Source organism: Rana temporaria, chromosome 2, assembly GCF_905171775.1.
Source record: "Rana temporaria chromosome 2, aRanTem1.1, whole genome shotgun sequence".
Classification (NCBI taxonomy): domain Eukaryota; kingdom Metazoa; phylum Chordata; class Amphibia; order Anura; family Ranidae; genus Rana; species Rana temporaria.
The window spans coordinates 250,550,684-250,573,558 of record NC_053490.1 but is presented as its reverse complement, the minus strand read 5'-3'; the positions used below and the strand labels follow the sequence as shown (position 1 = coordinate 250,573,558).

At 42.5% G+C, this 22,875-nt stretch overlaps 1 protein-coding gene across 1 annotated transcript in view; it reads right to left on the bottom strand.

The window, feature by feature from the left end:
- The window catches only part of TPST1 (tyrosylprotein sulfotransferase 1), a 130,297-nt gene that overhangs the window by 14,479 nt on the left and 92,943 nt on the right, over positions 1 to 22,875 (bottom strand). Inside the window, 1 exon segment of the mRNA XM_040336768.1 lies at positions 18,513 to 18,711. Coding sequence (XP_040192702.1) covers positions 18,513 to 18,711 — 199 coding nt within the window.

Here is a 22,875-nt window from a genome sequence, read left to right as displayed (position 1 = left end):
AGATAATATGTATTTAGTGAAAATTAATAAAATATGCCATACAGATGGATCTAATATTATAGTGGAGCAGATGTATTAATATATCATTTCATAGTTAATTATATCTAAGTGTATTATAAATCTGTACTCTGTTTTCATGTAGATTTTACACAGCATCCCAAATTTTACACAGCATCCCAATGTAGGCACGTCCATCGGTTAAAAATCCATGCATGCTCAGAATCAAGTCGACGCATGCTTGGAAGCATTTTTTTCAGCACGTTGTTGTGTTTTACGTCACCGTGTTCTGACATGATAGTTTTTTTTAACTGATGGTGTGTAGGCACGACTGATCATCTGTCAGCTTCATCGGATAACTGATGGAAAAATCCATCAGACCGTTTTCAACGGATGGACCGATCGTGTGTACAGGGCATAAGGGTGAAGGCCCTGGGGATAAGGCAGTCCTGTGACCTGTTTTCAGCAGACAGCAGGCTGAAGCCCGCTGTTAACTGACGTTACCGAGCCGGTCTAAGTTTGGGAAAGATCGCCGCCATTACTAGTAAAACATTTTTTTTAATAAAAATGCCATAAAACTACCCCCTATTTTGTAAACGCTATAACTTTTGCGCAAACCAATCAATAAACGCTAATTGCGATTTTTTTTAACAAAAAATTTGTAGAAGAATACATATCGACCTAAACTGAGGGAAAAAAATGTTTTTATATATATTTTTGGGGGATATTTACTATATCAAAAAGTAAAAAATATATATTTTTTTCAAAATTGTCGCTCTATTTTTGTTCATAGCGCAAAAACTAAAAACCGCAGAGGTGATCAAATACCACCAAAAGAAAGCTCTATTTGTGGGAAAAAAAGAACGCCAATTTTGTTTGGGAGCCACATCGCACGACCGTGCAATTGTCAGTTAAAGCGACGCAGTGCCGAATCACAAAAAATGCTCTGGTCTTTGACTAGCAATATGGTCCGGGGGTTAAGTGGTTAAAGGATTTAAAATTAGGGCTGCAACTAACGATTATTTTCATAATCGATTAGTTGTGCGACTATTGTTTCGATTAATCGATTAATCGGATAATAGCCTTTAAAAAAATAAAAATTTGAATTTTTTTATTTTTTTGGGCCACTTTGTTGTTGGGCAGATTACAAAACACAAATTGCCACAAAAACACATTACATGCTTTTCTGCAGCTTCTCCATTGAAGTATACTGAACCAAAAAAAAAACATAATAGCACCGTTTTGCATTAAAAAGTTCTTACCCTTTTCAAATACGCAGCAGCTAAAAAAAAAAATCATGGATGTGAATGTGTCCCATAATAAAACATGTAAATGAACTGTAGTGTGTTTCTGCAAAAAGCACCAAAAAACAGAGGTGTGACCCAGGCCTGAGATGTTTAGTAACATAATGGGGTTGAAAAAACAAAAATAAGTACAAAAAGAGCAAATAATCGCTATTGTAAGGGGTTCATTTTTTTACCGTGGGGCAGTGAAAGTAATATTTACAGTAGCGATTTGCATTTTTGTACTATAAAGGGCTAATTTTAGTTTTTTTAACCCCATTATGTTACTGGCCGATTAATTGATTCTGAAAATTGTAATAGATTAATTTCCTAATCGATTAGTTGTCGATTAATCGATTAGTTGTTTTGGCCCTATTTAAAATAGTAACTTTTTGAAGAAAAGTCTTGATTAGGCATTGTGAGGCAACTCAGGGCAAAATGCTGGTCAAGACCAAACTGAAGAAAGGCCAAAATATGAGTGATAGAGTATTTCCTGGGACTTCCATGTGTGATGATAAACTTACAGGAGTTTGGATTTTTTTGCTGTGAGAAAGGTGGGATTAACAGATCAGAAATACCCCTATCCTTTAGGATTTCAAAAGCCACGCCATTAAAACCAGCAACTGAGAAGTAGCATGTAAGAAGGTGCCCGGGCTAGAAATTTTGGTCTGTTTGGAAGAGGCCAAGGTTTGTCTGCCAGAAGTCTCAGTATGTCTGCGTACAATGTACTTCTGCGTCAATTTGGTGCAATAAGAGTCACTGGAAACCTTTCTTCTATCTTGGGCAGCTGTTGCGGAAGATCTTTATCAGTGGTAAGGAAAAAAACTGCTCTGGACTGCAAAATTTTGTAAAGAAGTGTAGTTTCCCTCAAATTGAAAACATTTCATCTAAATTCTTAAACCAAGGGCTGCATAGGAACAAGAGCATGTAAAAAAAGTGCTGGGGGCATGGTCTCGGCATGCTGTAGTGAGGACGCTTGTCTCTGGAGCTCCAGCGCTGACACCTGATTTTTAGCACTTTCCTCACTAGTTAGCCTGACTACAATGGGTAAGAGGATGGCAAACCTTTATCCAACAGGGGCACCTCTATGGGCTACATAAAGCGTTTCTTTGTCATAGATCCTGAAGATGTGGCAGACTCGGATGGCCTAGGCCGCTCTCCACGTGGCGCGAGCTCCGCCCCACGCCACAGGCCTGCTCTCCGACATCATTCTTCAGCCTCGTCCATCGGCTTGGGAGGAGAGGACAGCGCTTCCAGACTCTCGGAGGTCCCAACCCTGGTGAGTGATCTTCCTACAAAATCGGAGCTGGCCTCCATGCTGCTGGGTCTGGAGCATGCCATTTAAAAGGAGCTGACGGCGGTGCGCTCAGATCTCTCCCAGGTGCTGGAGCGAGTAGAGGAGACCGAGCAGTGCTTAGATCACCACGTGGCTGCCATAAGAACTCTGCAGGCCTCCACTCGCAACTTCACCATTGCTCACAGGATGGCCCTGTACAAGATCGAGGACCAGGAGAACCGCAACAGGCGGAACAACATCTGCATCAGAGGCCTGTCGGAGGCGACTGGAGATGAGGACCTTCACCCCTCTATCCGGGGGATCTTTAACGGCCTGCTAGGCCTTGCGGCAGACAACCCTCTTTAAATAGACCGTGTCCAGAGGGCCCTTCGTCCCTGCAACCTTTCCTTGGACACCCCGCGTGATTTAATTTGCAGGGTCCATTATTACGAGGAAAAGGAGCGCATTATTAAGAAGGCCCGTGAAGCCTCATCACTGGACTTTGACAGTGCAAAATTTTCCTTCTTTCCTGATCTGGCCAGGTAAACTCTTTTTTTATTTCCTGCCCCTTTAAGACCTGTGAGCCCAGTGGAACGCAGCCGTTGGAGCGCAGACGTCACCGCGCACCCACGTCGCGCTGTGGTATACATAGCGATGACGCAGGGTGCTGGAGTGTCTGTCCCCATTCGCCGCACTGTCTTGTGTGAGGTGGGCGGTGCGCATGACGACGGCACATCCCCCGCCCTCTGTTACAACGGTGGGAGATACAGTGCTGCATTTCCCTGCCTCCTCCCATTCATGTGGAGGTGAGCTAGGATGGGGGAGGTCTTGTTGGTATAGAGCGGCCAATTAGCTCCATCGGATCAGAAATCCTGGACGTGTCATTTCCTGGCGCCTGGAGCGCATGCAATAAGGAAATGACGTCATTTGGAACGCACGCCGGAACTAAGGCATAGGAGAACGAGGTCTCATAGGGATATTCAGGGGGGCTATTTAAAGCGCAGAGGATCCTTTATGTTCAGTCATACACCCCAGTTGAAGTCTGATAAGACGAAACCGGTCGGGTTTTGCTGGATTTATTCATTTCCACTGCGCAATTGGACTCCTTTATTTAGATTTTTTGTTCTCTGAAGTGGAGTATTGCTGTGAGTTGGTGAATAACTTGTTTACTCTTGTGGATTATTCATATGTGTGACTTTGGATTTCCTGCTTGGAATTTTTTAAAGTGTATTTTTTTGGATTTTAATTAAAACTTTTTACACTATGAGGAGTTGCTTCCCCTCCTTTCTTCTCTTTTTTTGCCTTCTCCCCGATTGAATCCTGTATGAGTACTACTCACTACAAGACTTACATCACTGGAAATTTCGTTTCGGCCATTCCTCTGCGACTTCACCAAGATTTCGTCTGGACTGCCTGCATAAGGACACATATCCGAGACGGAGACCAGGGAGGGCAGTCGGCCCACACATGCTTTGAGGACCGCCCACTGTACGGTGAGCTGCGGGTCTACATCAGCTGGTAAGCGTATTTAATCTACTCTTACGTTAACGATTATTTCCCTGGAGATGTGGTGATATTTGAAAGAGGGGATAGCGCCTTACTACCCATCTAGGAGAATATAAACACAATTCCTGTGTGTTTAATTGGGACTACAGAGGGGATAGCGTTTTCTTTTTTTCCATCCATCCATGAGAATATAAACATCATTCCTATGTGTTGAATCTGGACTATACACTTTACCTACATGGTGGCACTGACTTGTTTTTTACCTTTTTGGTTACACGTTTAATGCATTTGCAATTTATATACCTTTTGGCTATTTTGTCACTGTATATTCACTGTGGACTAGAAGTCAATTTCCGGCCCACCCCGGGGGCACAATTTGTTCCCTTGTTCAATTTATACATAGATTTCACTATTTATATATGTTTTTTTGGTTTATACCTATTGGGGACCGGATGTGATATCTAGGCCTGATTTAGGATCACGTTCACATACTACTTGGGGATCCCCTTCCCAGGGGTACCTCGTTTTTTGGGCGCTGCACTTTTTCCTACAGTTTGTATGGTTTGTCTCAAAACTAACTGCTAGATTTGCAAGGTGGCTTGTTCTGTTGAACAACAAAAGACTTATGCCGCGTACACACGATCGGTCAAACCGATGAGAACGGTCTGATGGATCGTTTTCATCGGACCAAACCGATCTTGTGTGGGCCCCATCGGTTATTTATCCATAGGTTAAAAAAAGCAATCTTGTTTTAAATTTAACCGATGGATACCTAACCGATAGAAAAAAAAACGATCGTTTGTAGGCACGTCCATCGGTTAAAAATCCACGCATGCTCAGAATCAAGTCGAAGCATGCTTGGAAGCATTGAACTTCATTTTTTTCAGCACGTCGTTGTGTTTTACGTCACCGCGTTCTGACACAATCGTTTTTTTTAACCGATGGTGTGTAGGCATGACTGGCCATCAGTCAGCTTCATCGGTTAACCGATGAAAATGGTCCATCAGACCGTTCTCATCAGATGGACCGATCGTGTGTACACGGCATTAGGGCCCTTTCACATGTGCAGACCAAATGTCCGTATTTCATCCATCCGTTTTCGGATGAAATACGGACATACATGTATCCCTATGGGATAGCGGTTGTCGGCGGATGAACATCGGCTGACACCCAATCTCATCAGTCCCCGCTATGGTCTGTTTCTGCAGATGGAGGAAAACACAATTTTTTCCATCCGTCTGCGGATCGGATGAACACAGACAGACGGTCCGTGTTCATCCGATCCCTCCATAGGAGGAGAACGGAGATCTGACAGGGCGGTCCCTGCACGGGAACCGTACGTGTGAAAGGGCCCTTACTGGCTGTATCACAAAATTAAAATAACAGAAAGAAAAACTAAAAAAAGAAAACAACCATCACATCTAAAAAGTAAAAAGATGAAATGTAATACAATTTTGCTTTTCGGGTTTATACCGCTTTAAAGCGGGGGTTCACCCTATCGACAGGAAAAAAAAAAAAAATTTTTCTTTTACCTTTAAATCAGGCACTGTAGCGCGAGCTACAGTATGCCTGTCCCGAATTTTTTCCCCCCATACTCACCTTGTAGTCGTCCATCGAAGATACCGGGGAATGGGCGTGCCTCTGGAGACGGAGGATGATTGACGGCCGGCTCTGGCGCGTCACGCTTCTCCGGAAATAGCCGAAATAGGCTTGGTCTTCACGACGCGTGCGCATAGCCTGTGCGCACGCGCCGTGAAGAGCCGAGACCTACTCCGGCTGTCTTCGGGGAGAGTGACGTGCCAGGGCCGGCCGTCAATCATCCTCCCTCTCCATAGGCACGCCCATTCCCCGCGGGAGCCGAAATCTACGATGGACGACTACGAGGTGAGTACGGGGTTAAAAAAATCGGGACAGGCATACTGTAGCTCGCGCTACAATGCCTGTCTCGATGGTAACATCATGTGGGTCAGGGTGAACTACCGCTTTAAGGAAGTAGTTTGTGGTTTAGATAATTTTTTTCCTGTTTTTTTAGGCCACACCCAATATACAGCGCAATTCAGAATTATCCACCATGCACCGCATGTTTTCTCCTTTCCAAGTTCTCCCCCTTTCTCAGATTCTGATGTTGGGAGGTATGTGTACATTCCTATGTTCTATATATTCTTTTTAAATTAATAAACTAAATTAAAAACTGTGCCACTCTAAGCTACATAATCTAGGCAGCACCTGTCCTGCTGACAACAAAAGATAAATCCGATTACCTTGAGCCTGATGTATACATACATTATGTGGAAAACCTTGTCACTGTGGCCTATTCAGGCAATAAATCCTGGACAGCTTGGCAGTAAGCCAGCAGCCCAAGAAGGTTTGCAGCAGCAGAGAAGGAGGAAATTAATGACAAGATGCAAAAAATAGGGAGGGAGCACGTTCTGTAACAAGTGTGTTTTACAACAGCTGAACAATAAAACTAAACAGCATACCAATACCAACTGGTACGTCTTTTTATTAAATAGGTTTTCGAAGCAAGAGCTGCACATAAGCATAGAAGCATAGAAGACTGATGGCAGAAAAAAAGACAAAGCAGTCTATCGAGTCTGACCATTTTTTTTTGTATTTTTTTTATTGGTTTGTTTTTTTTTCTTTTTTTTTACTTTTCTTTTCAGAAGTGATTCCATTAACTTGACTACAACAGATATTAAACTCAACTGGCTTGTAAAAAAAAATCATACAATCCTATATACACAATCTTATACCCACAGTTGATCCAAAGGAAGGCCAAAAAAACAGCAAAGCATGATCCAATTTGCTCCAGCAGGGGAAAAAATTCCTTCCCGATCCCCCGAGAGGTAATCGGATATTCCCTGGATCAACTTTACCTATAAATGTTACTACCCAGTTATATTATGTACATTTAGGAGAATCTGGTCCCATTCTAAAGCAAGCTACTGAGCTGCCTAGAACCAGCTCTTGAGGGAGTCTATTCCACATTTTCACAGCTCTTACTGTGAAGAAACTTTTCCATATTTGGAGATTAAATCTCTTTTCCTCCAGACATAAAGATTAACTCAACACTAGGTTCACTATACGGACCACTTATGTATTTATACATGCTGATCATTTAGAAGAACCATAAACATAAAAATATTACCCATAAAACAATTTTTTGGGTGCCCTGCCTCAGATCACAGTTGTACACTAATGCACACATTACTGTTGTCCACATATTATTCCTGTCCATCTTGATAGAAACTGTGCACATCACCAGCACTGCATCCACTGATCACAGCTCAGGCCCTGCATGCCATACATTTGGGATGTTCAACATATGCAATGCTGTACTGACAGCTGCTGCCAGGATAGATAATATAAATAATTATCTGTGCCTGCCAGGATACGATGCAGCCACCAAACCCCTACTCCTTCATATACGGGGGCAGGATCTGGGGGTTCCTTCATTAAATGGGGCTTCCAGATTCCGATAAGCCCCCTGCCGTAGACCCCCAGAACCAACCAGGGTTGTGGGGAAGAGGCCCTTGTCCCCATCAACATGGCAGACCCCCTCTGCCCCAAAGCACCCCCCTATGTTTAGAGCATGTGGCATGGTATGGTTCAGGAGGGGTTCTCGCCTGTCTCCCCACTTTCCTGGCCTGCCAGGCTGTATGCTCGGGTAAGAGTCGGATATGGATTTGGGGGGGTACAGGAGAACCCCCTCGCCATTTTTACCACATTAGCTGTAAGTGGGGAACCCCGCTGACAGCTGATGAGTCATCCGTTGTTAAGAACACAGCGGTTGGCTTCCCAGCCAGCTCCCTAACTACCAGCTAATGTTAAAGATGTCGATGGAAACTGTACACAAGCAAGGCACTTCTTGGTGAATGACTACTGGCCCTCCTTAGAAACATTAAGGGATGACATCTTCCTCATGTCCAAATCCAACCCGCAAGGGTTTAACTAGCCCCTCACCACCTTTGAGGTCCTATGCTCGGAGGAACACATGCTCCCAAGGACACTGTCCATCATGTACAACCTTCTAATTTCCCCCGACAGACAGCACACACCTGTCCTATCTGATTAAGTGGGAAAGAGACCTAAACCGTACATTCACTCCGAACCAGACCCAGTGTATCATATTGTTTGCCCTGAAGTCTTCCATCTGTACGAAAGTACAGGAAACTAATTATAAGCTCCTGTCACAGTGGAATTTGACCCCGCACGCCCCACAACCTACTACCCGAATGCCTCTGCATTGTGCTGGAGGTGCCAAAGGGACAGAGGCACGTTGTTGCACATATTTTGGTCATGCACGAAGCTGTCCCACTTCTGGTCTACAATCAGATCTACAATTCAGAAGTTTACTGAATACACTATCCCGGATGACCCGGCATTCTTCTTATTACACGTAAACACAATATCACCTAAGAGGTACAAAAAATCTATTGTGCGCCACCTGTTGAACGCAGCTAAATCTTCTATCCCACTCCAATGGAAAAGTTCAACCCCTCCAACGGTAGCTAGTTGGATCCGGAGAGTAGAGGACATTAGTAAAATGGAAGACTTCGTGCTCACCATGTGGCAACAACAAGACAAATATAAAGAGACATGGGCGCCATGACAGCAGTTTATCTTCTCGTCAGAAGGTACCGCCCTTAGGACTTCTTGAGGAAGCCACTATTCCATATGCAGACGAACCGGAGGCCGCCCTCAACCAGGGCTTCCCGATACTCTTCTGTGTCTGTCTCTCCCCCCCCCTCCTTGGTTTCCCCCCTTTTTATCCTGCTTGGGCCCCCCTCCCTTCCTGACCCCCCCGCCTCTGGAGATAGCGCTCCGCCTGGATGGGGTGGGGTGTGGCTGGGGGGAGGGGGGTGCGGGGACAGGGAGTGACCAGGGCCTTCGTTGTTCCTGACTGGAGGACTTACTGATGGAGAGGGCCCTCGGCCTCACAGTGTTACTCACAGGGGTATTTGTCGATAGATATGCAACAAAATTGTATGAGAATGTACATGAACCCTGTCTTATACCTCCTTCCACGTGATGATGTTGAGAATGTCCCAGCCCCCATCCTTCCTTCTTCTCTCTTTTATTGTTTTTTGGATGTCCCTTTATGTATGTTTGTACCGATTTGTCTTAGCCCATGTTGGGCATTAATAAAAATTATATTTGAAAAAAAAAAAAGTGCCGTCGCCGCTGGCTCCATCTGAACCACGGCCAAATCACAGTAGAACCCCTGAACATCTGCTTAGTAAATTTGTGAAAACTGCATCCACCTAGGTAACTATGAAACTGAAAAAAAACACATACCTCTCTTTTAAACTGGCCATACACTTATGCAAATTTCTTATTCAATTTCCTTTAGATTTACCTTCATTATGTATTACAAGGGCCTGTCTGACTGCATACAAATTGGAAGTGTTTAGGTTTGACCTTATAGTATATGGTTTTGGTAAATCTAAAGGAAAACTGTACAAGAAAATTGTATAACGTATCGCCAGCTTTACAGCACTATAGATTATTAGGAAAAGAGTGCATTTTTAAACCTAATTTTGTAAAAATGCAAATAGTACCAGACTCCTTTGTAAAGTCAGATTATATCAAGCACAATGCAGAGGATATGAACTTTGTAAAATGTGTTTTCTTTTATTAAAATCTCATGCTATACTGGTTATTTCAGCATTCATATTCATATGCATTTCACAGTTCCTAATTATTGGTCACATTCCCTGTGATGCTTCTGCTGGGAATATGAAAATGAACATGTCTGAACAATCTCTTTTACTGGTTAACAGCTCCCTGGCTAGCCGTGCTTCACCATCTGCTCTAACTCTTCATCTATTCAGAATTATTCATCATCTATTCACATGAAAAACAATATTTCATTTGATTTACTGAGAGTGAGTGCACATTTGGAATTATTCTCCTAATAGGCATCACTTACATTGCCAGTATACTGCTGAAAATTGCAGATCAACGATCTGAAAATGTCAATGCACAGGTTCAAAATAAAAAATTCAGTGGCGGCTGGTGCTCAATATTTGGGGGGGGGGGTGATAAAACTATTTGGGGGGGGTGATAAACCAACCAACCAATCTCTGCATCCGTCTGCTCGGTCTCTTCCCTTCCAGGCAGCTCTCGTTACAGAGATGACATCATCCCTTCAAATATGCACCTGATTCTCAGGATGCGGCCCCACACACAGGTTATTGTTTTCCTTAAAGGGGCTGCTCGGGATTTGGCCTGCTACAATTTCCTTCTCGGCAGTGGGATTGCAGCTTCCCCTGACAGAGATCTGTGGCCAATACACACTCCTGGCCCAGGCTATTGACTGGGAGGACCTGCTCATTAGAGCTATGGGCTCTGCTAAGAGGACAGTGCCCAGTGTGAGTTCTATGGAGCCGGGAAGGCAGTGATTAGTCTTAGGAGGCCGATGCTGCTCCTCGCTCCAGCTTGCCGAGGGGCCTTTGCTTCTCCTCACGGCCAAACAGGAAGTGGGTCCTGAGACCCGATTGGCAGGGAGGGCATGAGTTTAGATGTGAGAGTTAAATCACAAAAGTTTACAAGGGTTCACAAAGTCTTGCTGGGCAGACTAAGAAAAAAAATGTTATTTCCAATGTTTCTGTGAGTTAACCAATAATGTTTATGTGCATGCTTAAAGGATAATTAAAACAAAAAACAAAAAATAATACATTTTGGAGGTAAAATAAAGTGTATTTTTTTAGGAGCCTATAAGCATAGCACCTGCGATGAACAGCAGATCACGGGTGCAATCTCAGGATCCTGCAGACTGTCAGTGAATCCGTCTGCTTGGGCAGGCAGTTACTAAATTGACAAGAAGCATTAATGAACTACCTGAACTACCCGCAGTGCTCATTAGCGCCCTGGTAGTTTATTGGGAACTACAAGCTGTCAGATGTCAGACATAGTTCATTCATTCACAGAACTCTAAATGAATGATGTGGTCGTGTGGGTGCACCCCTGTTTTCTTTTCGAATTTTGACAGCGGATGTGGGGAGAAGATTCCCGGCCTGCTGTCACAATTAGAAGAGGGATCGGGGAGGCTGCAGGAGTTGGAACATGTTACAACTTCCACCTTAAAAACGGGTGGAAAAATTAACAAAAGTAAATTATGCTTTACCATGTGGAAACTCACAAAAATGACATCGTTTTTTTAATGCATTAAGCCACACGTAGGTGTCCGATTGATCATTTTTTTGAACACAAGATTCACACAACTTTTACCTAGTATTCACATGCTGAATCCAATTAGAAACCCTTTCCCATTTTATCAAAAACAAAAAAGGTTTTTAGATGCTCAGATGCCATCTTTGTCACATAGGAGTGGGGGGAGATTTTCATGTGCCATATAGCATGTCTTTCACTTGGCGCTAAGGTTCCGCTTTCCTCACTTTTGTGTTCATAGTAGTCAGCAGGACCACAACACAGGAGGACAACCTGCCTAATGCACTCGGAGGTATTCAATAGCGGCGCCACACAAAGATCCTCAAATTTCACGGCCTGTCAGAAAGGTAAATATAAAGCTTCTTCTCCAGGGTGCTTTTACTTCAATTTCCTCTAATAAGGAAGGCAATAAAGGTGTTCATATATGTTGAAAAACTCATCCGACCTGAAAAATGTTTTACATTTTTTAACTACTGATCTGCATTTAAAGTGTTCATACAGGACAAAGTAATAGGCTCACTTTAAAGCAGTTGCTCATACTTACCTTAAAGTGATAGTTTTTTTTTTTTTTAAATAACAAACATGTCATACTTTCCTCCACTGAGCAGTTCGTTTTGCACAGAGTGGCCCCGAACGCTGTCTTCTCGGGTCTCCCAGCGGCTCCTCCCTGCATCAGATAATCCCCTAGGAGAACGCTCTCCTGGGGGTTACCTTGCGGGCGCGCTCCAGTATCCAGCACTTGGCATCCATAGCCGCTGAATGCCGGACTCAGTCCCGGCGCCCGCGTCATTGGATTTGATTGACAGCAGCGTGAGCCAATGGCTGCACTGCTATCAGTCTATCCAATCAAGAGCCGAGAACCCAGGCAGAGAGACTGCACGTCCTTGCTGTGGGACATTCCAGAGCTCAGGTAGTTAAAATGGGGGGCTGGGGGGCCGGTGACTGCCAAAAGTTTTTTCACCTTAATGCGAAAAAACAGGAGGGTTTACAATCCCTTTAACTTTGCTTCCTCTGCCCCCATGTGATAGCAGTGGCACCAAAGTGGCCAGTTGTCACTGTCATATGAGAAGAAGGAGATTGAGTCATTCTCTCCAAACCCTTAAGTACTAGGTATTTCTCTTTACTCCCACAAGCAAAGGAGTGGCGGGAAGTGGAAGGAAGGTATATATAGAGCTGTGGGGGACAAATCTAAAGTGAACCTATTGCTTCAACCTGCCTGATCAAAAAAATAGGTGCACTTTCAGGCTGGGTTCACACTACTACACTACTTTCATCCTACTTTGCTCTGCTACATTGGTCCTACATTTATCCTACATTGGTCCTACATCCATCCTACTTTCATGAACAGGATACTACTTTGGTCCGACTTCAATGATATTCAATGGGCCTGAAGTAGGATCAATGTAGGACCAAAAGTAGTACAGGGAGCATTTTCAAAGTCGGACCGACTTGTGTAGGACGCTACAAGACGCTCTCATAGGGAAACATTGAACACAGAGCAAAGTAGGATGAAAGTAGTGTAGTAGTGTGAACCCAGCCTAAGGGAGAATCTATTGCTACAAAAAGCCATCATGTGCAAAGTAAAAAAAAAAATAGGTGGTCAGGTTGTAAATGTGAATTCTGCCTTTGCCTGTACATATGTTAGAAGCTTTGGTTTCTGTAGAGCCTATGCAAAATGTGTATTGAGTACAGGGGTGGACTGACCATTGGGACTCTCGGGGCACTGCCCGAGGGCCCCATGCCACTAGGGGGCCCCATCAGGGTTGCCAGGCTCAATAAAACCAGGGACAGTATGTAAAAATTTGTGTTTTTTTTACATCTGTCCCTGATATGTCCAAAACCAATGCTTTTGATGTGAAAATCCTGAGATTTTAGCTGCCCTGCCTATGCAATGCCTCCTGGCATGTTGGCCATCTGTAAGCCCGGGAGCCCCATAATCTTCTATTTCCTGGGGGCCCCATGAGTTGTCAGTCCACCCCTGATTGAGTAACTACAAAAATGAACTTTTGATGGTCAAATGATATAATAATGACCAATGAAAAACCAGCTTGTATGGCTAGCCAAACAGACATTCATGATGTTATGGTTTACTGTCTAAAGAGCAGAAGAAAAGGATAAACTTACAATGGCTGCCATGCAGCTTGATCAAATTGTCTCAAATGGAGAACTTTCTTGTTTTAAATGTAGGCTTGAGAAGTATGAAGCATTTTATTTGGTTGGTATATGGACAGATTTAGAAAAAGGATGATGCAAGCATGTGCTCACTACACATTTATATGACTTTCCCTTTAAATTATTATTAGGTTTAATTGTTTCCAATTATCTCTACATCTCAATCCATAACTAGTTTTTTGTCAACATACAATCTTTTATAATAAAATCATATATCTATTTTTTGAGGAAAAAAAATGTGTCACTCCTAAAAGTAACAAATAGTAATATAAAACCTGACATGCAAGCAGTGCTATTTCAGAAAAGTGTTATCTGCCCCTATTGGTTTAACAAAGAATGAGCTAATACAGCTAAGCAAGGGGTTGTGAGCAGAAACCTACCTATATCAAAACTTCACCCAGAACTAAAGGTATTAAATGGAGTTCACTTTAAAACAATGTCTCTAATATGGAATCAGCCCTCTTTCATTGACGGTCTGTGACCTGTCCCTCCTATGCTGGGTATTTTATATTGGCTACAAAGTGTGATGTGCGGTCCTATTTGCCAATAGGAAGATCAAAAGAGCAGAAAGGGGCAATATATAGCATTTCTATAAGCGGACTGGTTACTTTTTTCACATTACAGCAATAGAGGTCTCAATAACGGCATCAACACAAATAATTTAAAGTCCTTCTCTGGGAAAACCTCTGGAAATTCAGCTTTAAACAGTAAATCCAGCCAAACTTTTTTACCATTTTAAATTTACTGATCATTGAATATACGAATTTATAATTTACTGAATATTGAACAAACCAGATGGTATGTTATAGGCAAGGTACCCGCATAATTCTGCCGTATATGATTTTTTTTCAAGCTGGAAGCATAAGATTTGTCTGGCTTCCCTTAGTCCATTTAAAATATGCATACATTACTTTAAAGCTGTTTGAACTCCTTTATGAATTTGGTCTGGTGCTCCTTGTTTAGGTTTAGAGCTCTTTGCAGATTTAACACCATGCAATCCCTATGTGCGGGAATCCGCATCACGTTTTTTAGTGCACAGGGATACCATTAAGGATTGATGGCAACCCAATGCATTTTCTGTGCAGCACCACATTGTGTGCGGGTGCAATGTGTGCAATTTACACGCAAATTTATATATATATATATATATATATATATATATATATATATATATATATATATATATATATATATAAAAATGTGCCGTTTGTAAAAAAAAAAAATCTAAACAGGGTTTCCAAACCTGACCTATTCTATGTAAAATTAAACAAAAAAGTTATGAATGGACTTACACTTTAATGGGTTCATAGAGGCATTACGAGGTACCTGTGTTATTTACATCTCCCCTTTCCAATGTTCACTGAAATCATTACACTTATGCCGCATACACACCATCACTTTATGTGATGAAAAAAAAACGACATTTTCTGTGAAGTAAAAAACGACGTTTTTGAAACTTCAATTTTCAAAGAGGAAGTTGCCTACACACCATCGTTTTTTCACAATGCTCTAGCAAAGCGAGGTTACGTTCACCACGTTTTTCCATTGAAGCTCGCTTCATAACTAGCTTCTGGGCATGCGCGGGTGTAAAAACGTCGTTTTAAACGTCGTTTTTTGCTACACACGGTCAATTTCTGTGAAGTAAAAAACGACGTTTTGAAAAACGACACATAAAATTGAAGCATGCTTCAATTTTTTTTGGTCGTTTTTCACAAGACATAAAACGACGTTTTCCCCCACACACGGTCATTTAAAGTGACGTTTTTAAAAACTTCGTTTTTTTTCATCACATAAAGTGATGGTGTGTACGCGGCATTAAAGTAATTCTCTCAGCAGCTCACCGGTTCTTATATGTAGTGGCTGTATTCGTTTTCTTTTTCCAGGCTAAGTATATTTTATGTAAGATAATAACAAAGTTAATTTTGCCAGAATAATAGTGTAACTTCCTGTAACCTAAACTGATAGATAAAACAATCAGTTTTAACAGCAACAAATGTTTCCCTATGTAATGGAGATGAGGAGGGGTTAGTAGTCCAAAACAAGGCAGTAGCTTAGTGGCAATCATGGTTTCCCCCTAAATACAGTGGAGAAGCAAGTGTAGCAATACAGGGAGAGAAGGTGTGTTAACCACTTAACCACCGGACCATATTGCTGGTCAAAGACCAGAGCACTTTTTGCGATTCGGCACTGCGTCGCTTTAACTGACAATTGCGCGGTCATGCGACGTGACTCCCAAACAAAATTGGTGTCCCTTTTTCCTCACAAATAGAGCTTTCTTTTGGTGGTATTTGATCACCTCTGCGGTTTTTATTTTTTGTGCTATAAACAAAAATAGAGCGACAATTTTGAAAAAAAATAATATTTTTTACTTTTTGCTTTAATAAATATCCCCCAAAAATATATAAAAAAAAAAAATTTTTCCTCAGTTTAGGCCGATACGTATTCATCTACATATTTTCCGTAAAAAAAATCGCAATAAGCGTTTATTGATTGGTTTGCGCAAAAGTTATAGCGTTTACAAAATAGGGGGTATTTTTATGGCATTTTTATTAATATTTTTTTTTTACTAGTAATGGCGGCGATCAGCGTTTTTTTTTTGGCATCTTTGGTTACTTGGAGGGTGGCACTCGGAGAGCATTTCTGGCAGTGCACGGGATGATTGGCAGCAGCTCCGGCCAACCCAGAAGCCTCTCATCACACCGCCTATGGGAGAAGAGCCGACACACGCAGAGGAGGCGGGGCAGACAGGAGACTGCTCCATGCACACTGGACAGAATAAATTAGTGGAGCCTAGTGCCGGAACGTGTTCCGTTACTAGGCTCCGCTGTGGTACCCAGCCCAGATTCCGGGGACAGCGGGAGGTATGCGCTCTTGTCAGTTGCCAGCAGAGAGAGCAAGTGGGATGGGGAACCGCATGCCCTCTGCCTCTGGACACAGACAAGGAGGAGGGAGTGGAGCACTTTGGAGCTTCGGCACCCCCACCTCTGCGGCGCCTGGGTGCGGAGCACCCCGTGCACCCTGCCTAGGATCGGCCCTGGGCGGACACTTTGGACACATTTTTGGGACCATTGGCATTTTTATAGCGATCAGTGCTATAAAAATGCATTGGATTACTATAAAAATGCCACTGGCAGTAAAGGGGTTAACACTAGGGGGCGGGGAAGGGGTTAAGTATGTTCCCTGGGTGTGTTCTAACTGTAGGGGGGTGGCCTCACTAGGGGAAATCACTGATCTTCTGTTCATACATTGTATGAACAGAAGATCAGCATTTCTCCCCCTGACAGGACGGGGAGCTGTGTGTTTACTCACTTCCCGGTCCCCGCGCATGGGAGTCAGGGGCGAGCTCCTAGTGGCCTGCGCGAGAGCCGACGTATAGCTGCGGGCTCTCGCACAGGGGAGCCGACCTGCCGCCATAAAATGACACCGGCTGGTCAGCAAGTAGTTAAACAAATGAGAACAAAAGGGAAAAACCCAAAAAGAAACAAATGTAACCACCACGTTTTTAAGGACTGATAATATTGTAAGAAATATATTCTATTTTTGTTTTAGTGTTTATAAACACTTTAAAGGGAAATGTGTAATTTACTATAATCAAAATTAAAATTAGGCACTATAATTACCTTATTTTCTAAACATTTCTCCCCAAGACTTTTAGTTTCCTATGGAGAACTGACTTGGGACCAAAGTTCCACCCAATTGGCTTACTCCCTGTTAAATAAGACTCCATAAGGGCATTCTCTTTTGACAGTAGGTTGGCAGGTGGGAAGACAGAAGAGTACACAGACAAGGCCATGCATACGCACCCCATGAATCCATTATCTCATCCACACATACAATGTGGATGAAGGAATCCCTCCTGCGGAGCTGTTGTATTCTGATAATAGAGAAAGTTCCCCACAATCAGAATACAGCACCACCTGCTATAGTAAATGGATGGGCCAAAAATTACATTCATATTGCAGGCAATGCCTAAAATCCCATTTGTACCTTACTGCAGATGTCTAATGCCCTGTGCACACGATCGGTCCATCCGATGGAAAAATCCATCAGACCGTTTTTATCAGTTATCCTGACTGATGATCAGTCGTGCCTACACACCATCATCAGTTAAAAAAACGATCGTGTCAGAACGTGGTGACGTAAAACACAACGACGTGCTGAAAAAAACAAAGTTGCTTCCAAGCATGCATCGACTTGATTCGACTTGTCTCGATGCGTCGACTTGAGCATGCGTGGATTTTTAACCGATGGACGTGCCCACAAACTATCGTTTTTTTCTATAGGTTTTTTATCCATCAGAAAAAAAAAATCCTAATTTTTTAACCGATGGATAAATAACCGATGGGGCCCACACACGATCGGTTTAGTCTGATGAAAACGGTCCATCATGCCGTTTTCATCAGACAAACCGATCGTGTGTACGCGGCATAAGAAATTCACTCAGCCAATCGCAGGAAATAATTGTTTTGAGGGGGTTCCTCCTCACCAAAATTGGAATTCCCCTTTAAATGAAGGATACAGCATATGAAACAATACAGAGTAGACTTCAATAGCTTAAACATAACACATGATGACACTGACAAAACACAAGGCCTTTAATAAACCTTTAATAAACCAGGAAATTATTCTGAAACAGCCCTTTCACTTCCATAAATGAAAGGCTGTATGATGTAATAGGCCTTTCTATGGAAGTGAAAGGAAAATACTGTTGCCATGGAAAGTCTACATTAGCTACTGAATTCATAGGATAAAAAATTACTTAGTTAATTTAAAATACATCTTTAGCAATGAAGCTTCACTATAAAGCAAAAAAAGCAGTCCAAGTACAGAACACAAAATAATGCAGCAAAAAAAAACAAGATATCACCCTTTCTCCATACATTTACACCTTTTAGGGATCCTAATACTTTTCAGTCCACATTAAGAAACCCTGTCATGACAGACATCTTCAGACTTTTGTTTCTGACTTCCTTCTAAAAATGCTAGCTATCAGTAGGCATGCTAATTCTCAGACATGAATGCTTGCTTTGTCACGGACCAGACCCAAGCATGCAGCAAAATGAGTGAAGGCAGAACTACTGATCTACTTGGGTTATGAAACTCACCCGTCTTGTATTGTCAAGGACCTTCTGATCTGGCTTTCCATAATTGGGGGGGTTGGCATATGGATCATAACCAAGCTTGGCCAACATTGGTGCAATGACTGGCATGTCTCTCAAAACATCTGGAGAAATCTTCCCCACCCATTTTGACAAAGCTTCCACGTTGACTGGCTTGATGACTTGATCAGTGGACCTCTCTACCCTGGAGAAAAACAAAGACAAAAAAGTGAAACACTCTTTTTTGGACAAAAGATCAGATGTAGCTATTTGTAAATTATTAATGCATATACCCTGCACAGTTTTAAACAAATGGGACACATACATATACCATTTCAAAACCAAGCTAGATACTTTGGTAAATAAACAAAATATAAAGGCAAGGTAGATTAAAAAAACACATAGGGACTGATTTACTAAAACTGGAAAGTGCAAAATCTGGTGCAGCTCTGCATGGTAGCCAATCAGCTTCTAACTTCAGTTTGTTCAATTAAAGTACTTCTAAAGACAGAAGGTTTTTCATCTTAATGCATTATATGCATTAAGATGAAAAACATTCTGTGTGCAGCAGCCCCCCTAATGCTTACCTGAACCCCATCTTGATCCAGCAATGTTGCACAAGAGTCTCAGCTGTCCGGGGACTTTCCCTCATTGGCTGAGACAGCAGAGGGTGCCATTGGCTCCAGCTGCTGTCAATTAAAGTCAGTGAGCCAATGAGGAGAGAGAGGGGGCGAAGCCAAGCTGCAGCTCCATATTTGAATGGACACACAGAGCAGCAGCTCATCTCGGGTGCCCCCATAGCAAGATGGGGCACTCGGCAGGAGGGAGGGCCCAGAAGTGCTGGGGGGGACCCGAGAAAAAGAGTATCTGGGTTTCTCTGTACAGAGCAGGTAAGTATAACATGTTTGTTATTTTTATTTTTAAACAAGACTTTTATATCACTTTAAGCTTTGACAAAAAACTTGGAAGCTGTCAGCAATCAGGTTTTCATAGAAAAAGTAAATCGATGGAGACATTCTTCAACTTCAACTAGTGCCTAATAGAAAGTTGGAAAACCTACATTACAAAGGTAATTGAGTCCCGATGACCTGTACATGAACAGGGAAAAGGCACTCAATTACACTCTATGGGGCTGCAGGGTGAATGCACGATGTTGAAAAGGAGGCCTTTATCAATCCAATTTCTTTACCAGCGAGACTGTTAATATGTAGGGTGAAAGGCAGTGGCTTTCACATTAAAAGTTGGGTATTTTTTAACACAGAAATAGGGATAGGTGGGAGAAACAATATTTTCAGATTTTATTGTGAAAATTAAGTTATATTTTTAAACGTTTTAAACCTAACCCTGGCTCTATGCAAGAGATATGCAAACATATTGTCATCAATAAAAGTATAACTAAAGGCAAAAAGTTTTCTTATTCATTTTTTGGATAGCGTACAGAAGTATTAGAAAGCTTGACGGCTTTCATTGCTGTCTGTGCCCCTGTTAAAGTGGATGTAAACCCACTCTCATCTTTTCTAAACTGCTGCCATAGTGCTGATCTAAAAGGATATAGATGCCTTCTGCATGTATGCTTACCTGTCAAATGTCTCCCCTGTCTGTTATAAGAACTGAAAAACTGCAGATTCTGTGGGTGGATCTGTTGTCTGGAGCTCGGTGGGTGGAGTTGGGCACAAGCACGTACCTGTACGTCCTCTTTAAGAGCCCAGTCGTGGGGTCGCAAGCTCGCGACCCGGTCCGAACCTACGTGACCGCACCCGCGGACCCGATCGCCGCCTGTGTTCCGCGATTGGTCATAGGAGCTGAAGAACGGGGAGAGGGGAGCGAAGGGAACAGGGAGAGGTGTAAACACACCTTCCCCGTTCTTCATTGTGGCAATGTCAGTGATCGTCTGTTCCCTGATATAGGTAAAGACGATCACTGACGTCACACGTCCAGCCCTGCCCCCCTACATATGAGGTCACACTTAACTCCTTCACTGCATTGACATTTTCACAGTAAACAGTGCATTTTTATAGCACTTTTCGCTGTGAAAAAGACAATGGTCCCAAAAATGTGTCAAAATTGTCCGATGTGTCCGCCATAATGTCGCAGTCACAAAAAAAAAAACGCTGATCGCTGCAATTAGTAGTAAAAAAAAAAATTATTAATAAAAATGCCAAAAAAATATCCCCTATTTTGTCAACGCTATAAATTTTGCGCAAACCAATCGATAAACGCTTATTGCGATTTTTTTTACCAAAAATAGGTAGAAGAACACATATCGGCCTAAACTGAGGAAGAAAAATGTATTTTAATATATTTTTGGGGGATATTTATTATAGCAAAAAGTAAAAAATATTGAATTTTTTTCAAAATTGTCGCTCTATTTTTGTTTATATCGCAAAAAATTCAAACCGCAAAGGTGATCAAATACCACCAAAAGAAAGCTCTATTTGTGGGGAAAAAGAGGATGCCAATTTTGTTTGGGAGCCACGTCACACGACCGCGCAATTGTCAGTTAAAGCGTGACGAATCGCAAAAAGGGGCAAGGTCCTTAATAACCTGCATAATGGTCCGGGTCTTAAGTGGTTAAAGCAGGCGCCGAATAGAGCCGACCCGAGCTTCTTTCGGGAAGTCGTGACGCGCTGTATGCGCCGTGGTTTAGCATGTCAATCAATTGGCATGTCAATAGGAACGCCCCCTCTCCCGCGGGATTCCCTACCCGGAAGCCACGGTGAATTCGAACGATAAACGCTATGTACGGCGACAAAAAAAAAAGGTCAGTGTCATTTTATTTGCAGAACTGGGCTGGATGTAGTGTTTGAAATTTTTTATAGGGTGAACCACCGCTTTAAGGAGATTCATCCTCTCTATTTGTCTTTTTTACTATTATCATTGAAAGTGAAAGTAAAAGAAAATCACACATTTTGGGTTGCCCCCAATGGAGACACTAGTTCTGGTGACCTGGGGGTCCCCAAGAAATTCCGCATCATTTGCAGGGATTTCTGCTTACTTCCTGTTTAGCTACGGGACAGGAAGTGAAGGTAAATCGCAGCAATGGGACGCAGATGGCGAAAAAAAATCTGATAGAGGTTGTAACCCTCCCTTACTCTATCCAAAATGAAAAAAAGTTTTGCTTATAGTTCTACTTTAATGTAAACATAACTAGATATCAATTACCGTATATACTCGAGTATAAGCCAACCCGAATATAAGCTGAGGCACCTAATTTCACCACAAAATTAGTATAAGCCTAAGGTGTCCATCTGCATGCCTCACCGTGTCCATGTGCATGTCTCACTGTGCCCATGCCTCACTGTGCCTCACTGTGTCCATGACTAGACTTACGTTTCACAAGGGAGTATATAGAAGGGGTGCCTGACTTTGAAAAATCTGTGCTTCCCGGGCCGTAGATCCCCCAGACAGCAAACTTATATGTGTGCCAAAGTCCGGGAGATCAGGCGCAAAAAGGTGACTCAAGTATAAGCCGAGGGGGGCATTTTCAGCACCAACATATGTGCTGAAAAACTCAGCTTATACTCAAGTATATATGATACATAAAATGCAAAAAGTTTCAAAAAGAATCATGTACAGTGCCTTGAAAAAGTATTCACACCCCTTGAAATTTTACACATTTCATCACGTTACAACCATAAAACGTAAATGTATTTTATTTGGATTTTATGTAATAGACCAACAAAAAGTGGCACATGAAGTGGAAGAAAAATGATAAATGGTTTATGATTTTCTTTACAAATAAATACCGCATACTGCATTTGTAGAACCACCTTTCACTGCAATTACAGCTGCAAGTCTTTTTGGCGATGTCTCTACCAGCTTTGCACATCTAGAGAGTGACATTTTTGCCCATTCTTCTTTGCAAAATAGCTCAAGCTCTGTTAGATTGGATGGAGAGCATCTGTGAACAGCAATTTCCAAGTCTTGCCACATATTCTTAATTGGATTTAGGGCTGGACTTTGACTGGGCCATTCTAACATGTGAATATGCCTTGATCTAAACCATTCCATTGTAGCTCTGGCAGTATGTTTAGGGTCCTTGTCCTGCTGGAAGGTGAACCTCCACCCCAGTCTTAAGACTTTTGCAGACTCTTATGCCCTGTAGTCACGATTAGCTTTTCTGCCAGGAAATCCGTGTTTTTTTTTTCAGCAGGAAAACGGCTCAAACTTGTGTTGCTTGTCTGAAATTCCGAAAGTCAAGAACGCGGTGACATACAACACGTACGATGAGCCGAGATCAATGAAGTTCAATAGGCAGTTCAGCTCTTCTGCTTGATTGTGAGCATGCGCATTTTTTTCCGCGTCGTAATTGCATACAGATGACCGCAGTAGGAATTTTTCCTGTCACGAAAATTTTGATCCTGCTCTC